At 43.9% G+C, this 12,343-nt stretch overlaps 1 protein-coding gene across 2 annotated transcripts in view; it reads left to right on the top strand.

The window, feature by feature from the left end:
* Positions 1-1,949: 1,949 nt before the first annotated feature.
* Ncapg2 (non-SMC condensin II complex subunit G2) overlaps positions 1,950-12,343 on the top strand; it is a 70,788-nt gene continuing 60,394 nt past the window's right edge. Inside the window, exons 1-4 of one of the 2 annotated variants that reach the window (XM_048340546.1) lie at positions 1,950-2,035; positions 3,707-3,823; positions 10,279-10,467; positions 12,182-12,296. In XM_048340546.1, the coding sequence (XP_048196503.1) occupies positions 3,746-3,823; positions 10,279-10,467; positions 12,182-12,296 (382 nt within the window). In that variant the 5' untranslated portion in view covers positions 1,950-2,035; positions 3,707-3,745. Of the gene's footprint in view, positions 2,036-2,298; positions 2,320-3,706; positions 3,824-10,278; positions 10,468-12,181; positions 12,297-12,343 lie in introns of those variants that run through there. The other variant, XM_048340547.1, reaches the window with a different exon arrangement.

Below are 12,343 nucleotides of genomic sequence, written 5' to 3'. Positions count from 1 at the left end.
TACATAGCCTAGAATGGATGGGGCACATCTGAGAGCAGCTGCAGTAAGTGCTCTCACATCACATGCATTTATGATTGTAATGAGTGCTTTGATGTTATACCTGGTATATTTAGTCATTTTTGCTGTTTTTAGCAATTGGGTTCAAAGATTTCAAAACTGGTGTGCTCATTAACTCAGTCATTATGGCATAGATGTTTCTGAACATCTCTTCAAAGAAAGGATGGATTCTCCCACATGATCCCTTACTACAAGTTGAAAATAAATATTTTTCTTTGGAAACACTTTGTTCCCAGAGGAATCATTTCCCCAAGTGTTGTTTTGCAGCTATTTTAAAAACATCCTTGCACAATTCCCAGAGCACACATATTATTTGGGCAAGTAGGCAAGATCAGAGGGAGAGAGGCCCTCCTTCTTTTCCAAAACGTCTCATCTTATGAGAATGTAAGCTTAGCATCTAAATCTAGTAATAAAAACATTAAATATCGTGTTTGCAAAGGTTTGATATGTGTGGTAACAGACACCACAAATGTATCTCGATAGAAGATAGTTTCTTCACAAACATCCTAGAAACCTAGTGTATGGTGCGTAAGGCACCCTGAAATCCCAGTGGTTTCTAAGGCTTTGTTTTTATCAAAAAATCCCAAAGCTCAATCAAGGGTTCCTCTTTTTTTGTTTGTTTGCTTGTTTTTGTTTTCCATCAAGGAACTTGAACTCAGGGCTTGGGTCCTGTCCCTGAGCTTTTTTACTCAAGGCTAGTGCTCTACCACTTGAGCCACTGTGCACCACTTCTGGTTTCTTGAGTGGTTCATTGGAGATAAGAGTCTCACCCACTTTTGTGCCTGGGCTGGCTTTGAACTGCGATCCTCAGATCTCAGCCTCCTGAATAGCTAGGATTACAGGTGTGAGCTACAGACGCCCTTTCTTTCTCTTTCTTGTAGATAGGGTTGTGTTGCTTAGTCCTGTCTCTCTAGCACTGTGGTTACAGTCACGGAACACCAGCCCTAGCTCAATCAGGCATCTAGGTTTCTTTAAAAAGTTAAACTCCTTTGAACAGCTACTTAAAAGGTAAAAGCTAAATAAAGAAACAGCATGAGGGAAGGTAACAGCAAAAAACCCGAGACCTCATATGAAAAATAAAAGCAAAAAGAGCTGGGCATGATTCAAGGAGTGGAACTACCTGCCTAGCCAACCATAGGTAGCTTATTTTTTGCCAGTACCACCAAAAAAAAGCTTTCAACATTTACCTCCCCATCAGGCCTGGCCTCCTCCTCCTCTCCCCCCTCCCATCCTGCCTCCCCAAGCCTCCCTCTCCCCCCTCCTGCTCCTCCCCCTTGCCGTCCAGCCCCCCCCCCCCCCCCCCCCCCGCCTCCTCCAGCTATTCCCCCTTCCTTCCAAGCCCCCCTTCTCCTGCTCCTCCCCTTCCCCTCTGGCCCTGCCTCCTCCTTTCCCCCTCCGGCCTCCCCCTAACTCCTCCCCCTTGCCCATCTGCCCCGCCTCCTCCAGCCACTCCCCTCCCTTCCATCAGCCCTCTTCCCCTGCTCCTCCCCACCCTGCCCCCAAGCTCCTCCCCTTCCCCTCCGGCCCCGCCTCCCCAGCTCCTCCCCTCCCAACCCGCCTCCCCAAGCCACTCTCCTCCCATCTTCTCCAGCTCCTCCCCCTTTCTCTCCAGCCCCTCCCCCTCTCCCTCCCCCTCTCCCTCCCCCTCTCCCTCCCCCTCTCCCTCCCCCTCCTCCTTCCCCCAGCAAAGCTGCCCCGGCGGCCCCGAAGCCCGGCGGTTAGTCGTGCGCAGCCACGCGCGTTTGGGCCCCAGGCCACGCCCAGAAGGTGGGCCTGGAGGGAGGCAGGGGCGGGCGGGGCCTCGGGGAGCGAGTGGGCGCGCGGGCGGGGCCGTGCCCTCGCCCCGATCTCGCGAGAGCGGCTCCTAGTGACGCGCGCTGGCGGGAGCGCCGTGGGCTCCGGCGGGTGTGTTTGAATCTGGTCCGAGCGCGGGAAGCTGCGGGTTCCGGGCGCCGCGGGCGCCGCTGGTTCTCCTCAGGTGAGGTTCCGGGCGAGGGGAGCCGGGGAGGGCGGCGGGCGGCGGGCACCCACTCAGCGGGGCGGCGGCCGGCCAGCCGTGGCCGTTCGGGGTGCCTGACAGGCGGGGCGGCGTCCGCGCTGCCCTAGGCCGTGGCGGGCGAGAGGCCCGGAGGAAGAGCCCACTCGAGACTCAGTACTGAGCACCGCGGGGGACAGCGTCTGCCGGCCGGCCCTGGGCCCCGAGCCCGCCGAGAGGATCCAGCCCCGCGCCTGGGACGTCAGAGAGGGGACCGGGGCGCGCAGGTAGGACCCTGCCCGGCCCCTCGAGACCCCCAGACAGGACTCGGAGCACCTGGTCAGGACCTAGCCCGGCTCACTGGGACAGCCACACAGAGCCCCACCCCTGCACGAATTACACTCCGAGAAAATAGGAGGTTCTTGTTGGATTGCTGTTTATTTTTTAAAGCTAGTCTCTCTCTCGCTCTCGCTCTCTCTTCCTCCCCCTCTCTCTCTTTCTCCCCCCCCCTCTCTCCCCCTCTCTCACCCCCTTCTCTCTCTCCCTCCCTCCCTCCCTCCCTCGGACTTGAACTCTGAGCCTGGGATCTGTCTCTGGGCTCTTTTTGTTCAAGGCTAGTGCTCTACCACTTGAGACACAGCACACTTTAAACCACAGCCTTTTCTATGATTAATTGGAGATAAGAGTTTCGTGGGCTTTCCTGCCATGCTGGCTTTGAACTTCCATCTCACATCTCAGCCTTCTGAGCAGCTACGATTGCAGGTGTGAGCCACTAGTGTGGCTTCCTCACTATTTTCTTGATGAGCAGAAAGAGTTCAGAGTTTACCATTTGAATTGAGCAGTAAGTGGTTGGTCTTTTGTATTACTTTGTGGGAAGATATCAAAATGATGTTATTTTATACTTCTGTTTGCTCAGTTTGGAATTTAAGATCTAGGGTGATAGGTTTAGGGTTATTCCTATCTCCATAATTGCTGACAGCAATTTTTCATTTTACTGTATTTATAACAAAGGAACAGTTTTTATTTTTAAAATGAGGCAATCCTATTACAAATATGTTTCATCACTTGCTATTACTTGGTCTTTGGCTTTATGTATTTATTACATGATACAAGCACCAGGTGGTGTAAATGTAGAATAGGATTTGCTGGGAGTGTTAAGACTTACCTGTATGGAGGAAAGAGGGTAAACAGGTTCCTCTGAGCTCTCTATCCTCCTGGGATGCAGAGAGGGTTAATACAATCACTAACAAGCTCCCAGGTGACCCCAGGGCTTCTGTTATGGTTCTTACTTTGATTAACAAGCTCTCACTTTAACAACAAGAAGACAATGAAGTGGGATCTCTTGATGGAGAAATAGCTCTATAGGCAAGAAGTCTTAAGAGTTTAAAGCTGGGGATTAGCCTGTTCTCCTGACCCAGCATCTATCTAACATACTAAAAGGGAAAATAAGAGAGCTTCCTGGGCCATTTAGATTCCTTCCCTTAGATGGTAACTTGATTAGCAATTAGTAACAATATTATTTTAATAATATCCTCACTAGAGGAAATAATATTTCATATTATTGTAACTTAGAAACTGTCTACCATAACTGGTATAGAATTCTTATAGTTTAAGTCTTGTAGGAAAGGACATATTTGCAAGTATGACTTACAGTATGATCGTGTTCTTCACCAGGATTACAAAACAAATGTCATTTGAACAGTTTCATCTGTCATGGAAAAACGTGAGTCATTTGTGCAAGCCGTTTGTAAGGAGCTGATTGAAGACTTTCTGCAATTTGTTCAACTTGATGTAAGTTCTGTTTTGGCTTTCTTGTGTTTTTGACTGTTGTTGATAAGTTCAAAAATCATTTAGTCCCCAATGAAATAGTGACTTGTTAGGGATCAGTATTTATTTCTAAAAAGGCAAGAAAACATGCTAGATTCAAATAGGCCTGCTGGTGGGCTGATCTATGACATGAAAGGCAAACAGAATTTAACTAAAACATCCATCTCTTTAACCAACGGGGAACACTTGAGGATTGAAGAAGGCAGCTTGTGTTTGAGCCTGAAGAGATTCTAGGGCCCAAGTATGGAGATGTGAGAGGAGAAATGAAGGGAAGATAAGAGACCCTCTGCTATTTTAGGGAATTCAGATTTTATTCTGAGGGCAGTGTGGACTGTCCACAGAGAGTGCCCTGAATGCCAGGAGGAGGAGAACCAAAAAGTAGAGGGAAAACTAGAGCAGGAGCAAAGAGAAAGGTATGTTTGCCTTTGGGAAACTCCACTGGCTGTACATGTAAAGAAAGAGGAGGGAGCAGTCTGTGCTTATCTTGAATGTGGGGTAGAAGCAAGAACTCTCTCATCTGCAAGGGGAGCAGCACTGATGCTTGGATATGAGTGGGGAGGGCCAAGGAAGATACCAGGTTTGAGGAAGAAGATGGAGGTGCTGGGTACCGGGCGGCAGCCAGTAGGAGATATATAGACATGTCTGAAGATCAAGAGGAAGTCTGGTAGAGATAGAAGAAATGTCATCAGCTGTCATCAGATCAAAGTGCATATAGCATTGTCCGGTGTAGGAGCAGCAAAGGGGCCTTGGGTAGAGTTCTGCTAAGATACCCAGGACTTGGGGACAGAAGATCCTGAGTCTGCCTGCCTTACCTCTTCCAATTCTGCAGTAAAAATCAAATTAGAGATGATAGCAAGTTAGCAAATAGCCCAATAATGAATTTGATGCTAGCAACACTTGTCAATTTTTTTATAAGATAATTGAACTTTTTTTTGATACATGAGCTTTTAACATGTTTTGTTTTACGAAATGGTATCCTAAAACTTAGGACACTTACAAGGCAATACCACAGAGGTATTTATAAGAGCAAAATATAATTTATAATTACATAAATGCATTAGCACTCAAAATTATTCAAAGTCTGTAAAGAATGATAAACTTAGGGGAGGAACCCAAACATGTAACTCCTCTGAACACCTGATGTACTGTTTATCAAAATGATACCACGAAATGGAAACAGGTTTTGGGCAAAGGAGGAGGGGCAAAGGAGATGAGAACCTAAATAGAAGAAGGTGAACCAATGCATTCATTATATTCAATGTACATGATGTAAAAACCGAACTGTCTAGCTTGAGGGCAGCAATAGGGAGAGCCATGGAATGGGTGACATGGATGAAGAAGCACTGTACTCATAACCTGATTTATGGAACTGTACCCTCTTTGTACAACTGCTTAATAATCATTGAAGAAGTTAAAATATTAAAAAAATACGCAAAGTCTGAAGGTTGCTTTTGCAAACAACCTTCCTTTAGTATTAACTAAAACCTTTAGTAGTAACTAAAATCTTAGTGAATGAACTGATTGAAAATGAATTAATAAACTTAAAACCAAAAGGCAAATGCAGCAATTTGAGAGCACACATCACTGCCTCTTGATGCCCCCTTCTAAGGTGCCTTTTTCTTCTGTTTGCATTCTCTTGCTCTTTTCTCCAGAAGTGCTTGCTATACAAGCATGTCCACTACCTTCAAACTTGCTCAAGACAGTGTCAGATGTATTAGAACATTTATATGCTTGTTTAGTGACTTAACATATACAAACTGTGCTATGTTTTATCAAGTTCATATCTTTTTTTAATGTGTCATTGGCAACATGTTAGTATTATGTTCCTTGTCCAATTCATAAACTCCAGATTTGGGGGCACATGTGTGTGTACGTGCGTGTGCTAGTCCTGGGGCTTGAACTTGGGGCCTAGACATTGTCCCTGAGCTTTGTTATGCATGGCTGGCACTCTGCCACTTGAGCCACAGCTCCACATCTGGATTTTTTGGTGCTTAGTTGGAGATAAAAGTGTCATGGCGTTTCCTGCCCTGGCTGTCTTTGAACCGTGATGCTCAGATCCAGCCTCCTTCGTAGCTAGGATTACGGGCATGAGTCATGGTGTCCTGCCTTGGGATTTTGTTTTTGAAACAGTCTTGTTATGTAGCCCAAGCTGATGTCAAACTTATATTTATTTGAGGGAAACATGGGGCATTAGAGTGCAGGGTACAATCTGGAGGGCCTGTGGAAGGGGGATGTTGCATATAGTGAAGTCCTGTGGCCTAGAGGGAAGTTAGGGGGGGAGCCAAGGTCCATGGAAGGATGGGTAGTGAGTGAGATAGTGCAGTGTGTCTGGGTCAAGTGTGAACAGACCGAGCCACCAGGTGTCAGGGCACATGGAGTTTTCTACCTTTACCTTGTATTACTTGTCTATGAAATCCCACAAAAAGTAAACCAGGAATTTGTGCTTTGCTCACATTGTCCCCTAATTTATTTTAGCACTGAAATAACATTTCCAAGCAAGCCTTACAGAGTAGAACCAACTGTACCATGTACCTTCATCCTCCTTGGGGAATCAGGGTAGGAGGGTGAGCCCCTGAGGAACACTCAGCCCCAGAGACTCATCAGGTGTCTTCTGGGACCTGACAGAGTATTGAGAGTTAGGGACACACTGCCCAAATGGAGCTGTTTCAGTGGCAGAGAAGTGAAAAGCCAAGCATGTAGATAGTAGTCTGCTCTGGAGTGGTTAGAGAAGGCCTGGAGGAGATGCTCTTTGCTCAGAAGTTTTCAAAGACCCCTGGAGATTTGGGGAAGGAGCATTGTGGCTAAGATGTTGAGGCAGGGCATGCTTGAGGGGAGGAATATGTAGGGTTAGGATACAGAAGTAGCTGAGGGGTCCTGGAGGACCTTGGAGGCCTGGTAAGGGCTTCATTATCTAGAGCACCACCAGGAAATAAGCTACAAGAGGGGATGTCATGAGTATTGGAATGCTGCTGGCTCTTGAGTGTGGATTAAGACAACATCTGAACTGTGAAGGGAGATCTTTTAATCTTTTCATTGCTATTATAAAAGTGATGTACAGAGGATTACTGTTACATTAGTCAAGTAATAACATTTCCTTTTGGAGAGTGTCATCCTTTCCTTTCTCCTAATTTTTTCTTCCTGACCCCCTACTAGTTGTGTAGTTCATTTTCAACATAGTGTCTAGTGAGTACCATTGCTGCATTTGTTCATCCTTTGTCCCTCCATTTCTATGGCCTCCTCTTACCCTCCCAAAGACAGATAAATAAATAAATAAATAAATAAGACAAAAAATGTAGCCAGGGAAAAACCTTTTGTTTCTATTTCCTAGAGTTCATTTCAATAAATATTATTTGATCAGATACACATGGGCATTGTCTTTGTGTTCTCCCTTTATGTTCTCCTAAGAATATCCTCTTTTGGTCTCTGTGTGAATTGCCTACAGTTGTGTATTGTTTATCATGTTCCGGTGTATTTTAGATCTAGCTTCCACATATGAGAGAAAATATGAACCGTTTGGCTCCCTGAGCTTGGCTTGCCTCACTTAACACGATTTGTTCTAGGTCCATCCATTTCCCGGCAAATGGCTGTGTAAAATCCCATTGTGTATAGATACCATATTATTTGGATCTACTCATCTATTGTAGGGCACCTCTGGTGTTTCCACAACTTGGCAATTGTGGATAGTGCAGCAATGAACATGGATGCACAAGTATGGTATCCTGGCTTGTGGTGTTCTGGGTAGATGGCCAGGAGTGGTATGACTGGGCTATAGGGAAGATCTATGTTTAGTTATTTTTAAGAACCTCCAGACTGCTTTCCATCATGGTTGTACTAGTTTACATTCCCACCAAAAGGGCAGTAGGGTTCCTTTTTCTCACATCCCATCAGCATTTGTTATTGTTTGGAATAACAATATTTGATGGAATCTCAAGAGTTGTTTCCATTTGCATTTCCTTGATGGCCAGGTATAATGAGCATTTCCTCATGTGTTTCTTTGCCATTCTTACCTCTTCTTCTGAGAAGTCTCAATTTAACTCCTTTGTTTGGTGATTGGTTTATTATTTTGGATATTATGCCTTTGTCAGATGTATTGCTGGCTAAGATCTTCTCCCATTGTGTTGGCTGTCTTTTTAGTTTAGTAACCATGTCCTGTGCTGTGCAGAAACTTTTTATTTTGATGTTATTCCATTTGTCAAGTTGCTCCTATCTGCTGTGCCCCTGGGACTCTTCAAAAAGTTTCTTTCTATGTCTGTGAGTTCTAGTGTTTCTCCATCACCCCTTGCAGTAATTTTAAGGTTTCTCGTTGATGTTGAGGTCTTTGATTCACTTTAGGTTGATATTAGTGCATGGTGACAAACAGAGATCCACTTTTAGTTTTCTGTACTTAGATGTCCAGTTTTCCCAACACCAATCAGTGAAGAGGAAATCCTTTTCCCATTGTATATCTTTAGCTCCTTTATCAAATATCAGATAACCGTAAATATATGGTTTTATGTTGCATGATCCTTGGATCTATTTTGTGCCAATACCAAACTGTTACAGCTCCAGTATAGCTTGAGTTTTGGGGGTCTAATTTTATAGGATGCAGAGGCCACGAGTAAACAGGTGATGAGGCTGACAAAGAGAAGGACCAGCTGTCGGTCGGCCTAGGATATACCACCCTTTACAGGAAACTTTGAACCTGCTGACCTTCTCCTAGTAAATCTGGAGAGAAAGGACCCTCAGTAGCAGAATGTAAGGGAGTCTTGTTAATTAGCTCCTGCTCCTTTCTTCTCTTTCTTTCTTATTGAAATTACTGCAAAGCTAAAAACTTCAAAGAGAGTACAAAGCACACTCACATTTACTGCTAGTTGCCATTTGCTACATTTGTGTATGTGTATGTTTGTGCGTATATATGCATGAGAGTGTGTGCTCTCGTCCTGGGGCTTGACCTCATGGCTTAGGTGCTCGTTCTTAGCTTTTTTGCTCAAGGCTAGTGCTCTATCACTTGAGTCACACCTCTGTTTCAAGCTTTTTTTATGGTCAATTGGAGAAAAGTGTCCCATGGACTTTCCTGTCCAGGCTGGCTTTGAATCATGATCCTCAAATCTCAGCTTCTTGAGGTTATAGGCATGGCTACATTTGCTATATTCTTTACAAAAGAGGATAAAAAATGTCATTTTGGAATTTTTTGAGTCATTTACAGGCATTGTGCCTCTTTGTCTCCAAATGTTTCACCTTGTATTTTTTTTTTTTGGCCAGTCCTGGGGCTTGGACTCAGGGCCTGAGCACTGTCCCTAGCTTTTTTTTTTCTCAAGGCTAGCACTCTGCCACTTGAGCCACAGCACCATTTCTGGCTTTTTCTGTTTATGTGGTGCTGAGGAATCGAACCCAGGGCTTCATGCATGCAAGGCAAGCACTCTACCACTGAGCCACATTCCCAGCCCCTATCCAACTTCTTACAGAAGTTTATCCACTGACAATTGCCAGTCATCATCAACAGTTCTTACCAGAGCTTGTTGTTACTGTGATGGTTGTAACTTTTTTTTAAAATTTGAAGTACTGGGGTTTGAATTCAGCATCTCTAGTTTTCCAGGCAAGCTTTCTTCCATTTGAGCTTCACCTCTAGAAAACTTGTGGTGCTTGATCAATTACATATTTATTTATTTATTTATTTCTATTGTGATTTAGTTTGAGCTCCCACTTGCTAGGCAGGCTCTGTGCCACTTGAACTATGCTCCAGCATAGTTCTTTTGAATTTATTTATTGGCATTGTACTAATGCCTGTGATATTACTGATTTGTTGTTTGTTTTTTTAATTTTATCAGCACAGCCTCACTGATTATTTTTTTGGTTATAATCTATTACCATGTTGATGCTCAAATTGTCCCAATATGGCTGAAGGAAGTATCTTTAATTGGATTCTGGACCCTTGTGACAGCAACCCTTGAATTTTCTATTACAAAGGGTAGGCAGGGTCATATGCCGTGAGTGAGAAGTCAGTCCAGAGCACAGCTGGGGTGGATCTGAGCAGGTTCCCCTGGTGGAGGAGAGATGGCCTCGAGATGAGTGATACAGCAATGCTGCACAGACACAGAACAGGAGACCAGGCTCACTGCCACGATTGTGCCATGAGTACTTAGCACTAGCATGCTTTCATAACCTGATGAGAAGCCCCCAAATGGTAGACATTTGAATTTGTTTTAGGGAGAGTTTTGGTAGGTGGGTGAAATTTTGAACTATGAATTAGTATTCTAAGAAAGAACAGGTGAAAGAGGAATTTACTCCTATTTGGTAATCTCTGTACTTTTTCCCTTTCAGAGCTGAATTATGAAAACTGCAACCAAACTTTTGAACTTGCAACTAACTTACCACCTTATATGATGCTTATATGAAAAAAATACATCTAACTTTTGGCATATATATTTTGTGTTTTACAGAAAGATACTTCAGACCCTTTCAGTCTAAATGAGTTACTAGATGAGTTGTCAAGAAAACAGAAAGAAGAATTATGGCAAAGGCTGAAGAATTTATTAACAGAAACATTATTAGAAAGCCCAGTAGATGGGTGGCAGATGGTGGAAGTGCAGGGTGAAGATGATATGGAAGTAGACCATGGCCCCAAAATGGTATTTGTCTTTCAGAAATTAAAAAATAAATTTATTTTTTCTGCATTAAAAACATTACTGTGAATAATGGAACTTAAGACAATGTTTTAAAAGGATAGAAGTAAAAAATTCAAGGTGTCATTTCTGTTTATTATAGTTTTCCTACTTTCAGACCCTGCTGCTACTCATTGGTATGATACATGTGTTAGAATATGTTAGACATTGCCAGAAACCACACAGACACCCAGGTACAGAAGAACAAAGGAAAAGTTTATTGCCGGCAAAGGGGGCCGGCAAGACCCCTTCTCACCAGGAGAAGTGAGAAGTGCAGTCTGTTGTCTGGGGTGACATGTATAACCTATGAGGTCTTGAAGGCTGGGACCTTGGTATGGACGTGCAGACCAGGGGCTTCATCATGTCGGCCTAGGATTTATGGCTGCTGTCCAAATGGTAGATAAGGGGTCCTGCAGCTGCCTAGGCCTGAGAGTCACTCTGAGGGGATCTTGTTGCCTTACATGGTCATAATTGCCCTAAAGTAGTGCCATCTCAAGGAAGAGAGGGTGGAGGCTACTTTTATTTATAACCGCCCTTACTAGATGGGCTTCATGTTGCTTAGGAAGAGAGCATGCTAAAGCTATAGGAGAGGAAGTTATCAGGCTTACAGCATGTATGAAAATAGATTGATAAAAGCTCTTGAGTGATAAAAGCTCTTAAGTGCTGGTACTGGGCTTGAACTCAGAGCCTTGTGTTCTTAGTTTTTTCACCTAACGCTCTAGTGCTCTATCACTTGATCTACACCTCTACTTTTGTTTTTTTGCTGGTTAATTGGAGGTAAGAGTCTCAGATTGGTCTGTCTAGGTTGACTTTGAACTGCAATTTTAGAGCTCAGCCTCTGTAGCTAGGATTATAGGCTTGAGCCACCAGCTACTTCCTGATATGCTCACATTTTTAAAAAAGAGGTAGGAAGAATGAGAGTGAATTTTATTCAGGTACATTTTATGCATAGATGGAAATAATCACAATGAAATGTCTTTGTACAATGAATATATACTAATAAAAATGGAAAAGGAGGACAATTGACAACATCAACATTTTAAATAAGTGAGTTTACATCTTAGAGCAAGTAGGTACATTTTAGCGATATATTAACTGAAATCTCTTTTTTTTTTTGTCAGTTGTGGGGCTTAAACTCGGGGCCTGGGTGCTATCCCTGAGCCTCTTTGTGCTCAAGAGTAGCACTCTACCACTTGAGCCACCGTTTCCACTTCCAGTTTTTGTGGTTAATTGGAGATCAGAATCTCCTAGGGACTTTTCTGCCTGGGCTGGCCTCAGGCTGCGTTCTTCAGATCTCATCCTCCTGAGTAGATAGAATTAGAGACACGAGCCACCAGCGCCCAGCTTCTGTTTTGTTTTTGCTTTTTTGTTGCCAGTCCTAGAGCTTGAGCTCAGGGCCTGGGTGCAGACCCTGTGTATCTTTTGCTTGAGGCTAGTGCTCTACCATTTGAGCCACAGCTCCCACCTCTGGTGTGTGTGTGTGTGTGTCTGTGTGTGATTAATTGGAGATAAGAGTCTCCCAGACTTTTCTGCCCAGGCTGGCTTAGCATTGTGATCTCAAATCTCAGCCTCCTGAGTTACAGGCATGAGCCACTGGCGCCCTGCTAACTTAATTTCTTTTAAAATTTGAGTTTAAAATTTGTGATTTTAATTCACTTATATTTTGATTTTTCACTTATAGAAAAATAGCATAAAAATAATTCATGCAATTACATCTGTGATACTTGCTTCTGTATCTGTAATAAGTGAAAATTCGAACTTTGAGGCCCTCCTGGAATGTGCTGTTATATTAAATGGTAAGTGCGTTTGTTACAAGTAGTATATTTAGCAGTATTGTACTAAA

Source organism: Perognathus longimembris, chromosome 2, assembly GCF_023159225.1.
Source record: "Perognathus longimembris pacificus isolate PPM17 chromosome 2, ASM2315922v1, whole genome shotgun sequence".
In the NCBI taxonomy this organism is placed as follows: Eukaryota; Metazoa; Chordata; class Mammalia; order Rodentia; family Heteromyidae; genus Perognathus; species Perognathus longimembris.
The sequence above is the reverse complement of the archived record's forward strand: the minus strand, read 5'-3'. Positions and strand labels throughout refer to the sequence as shown.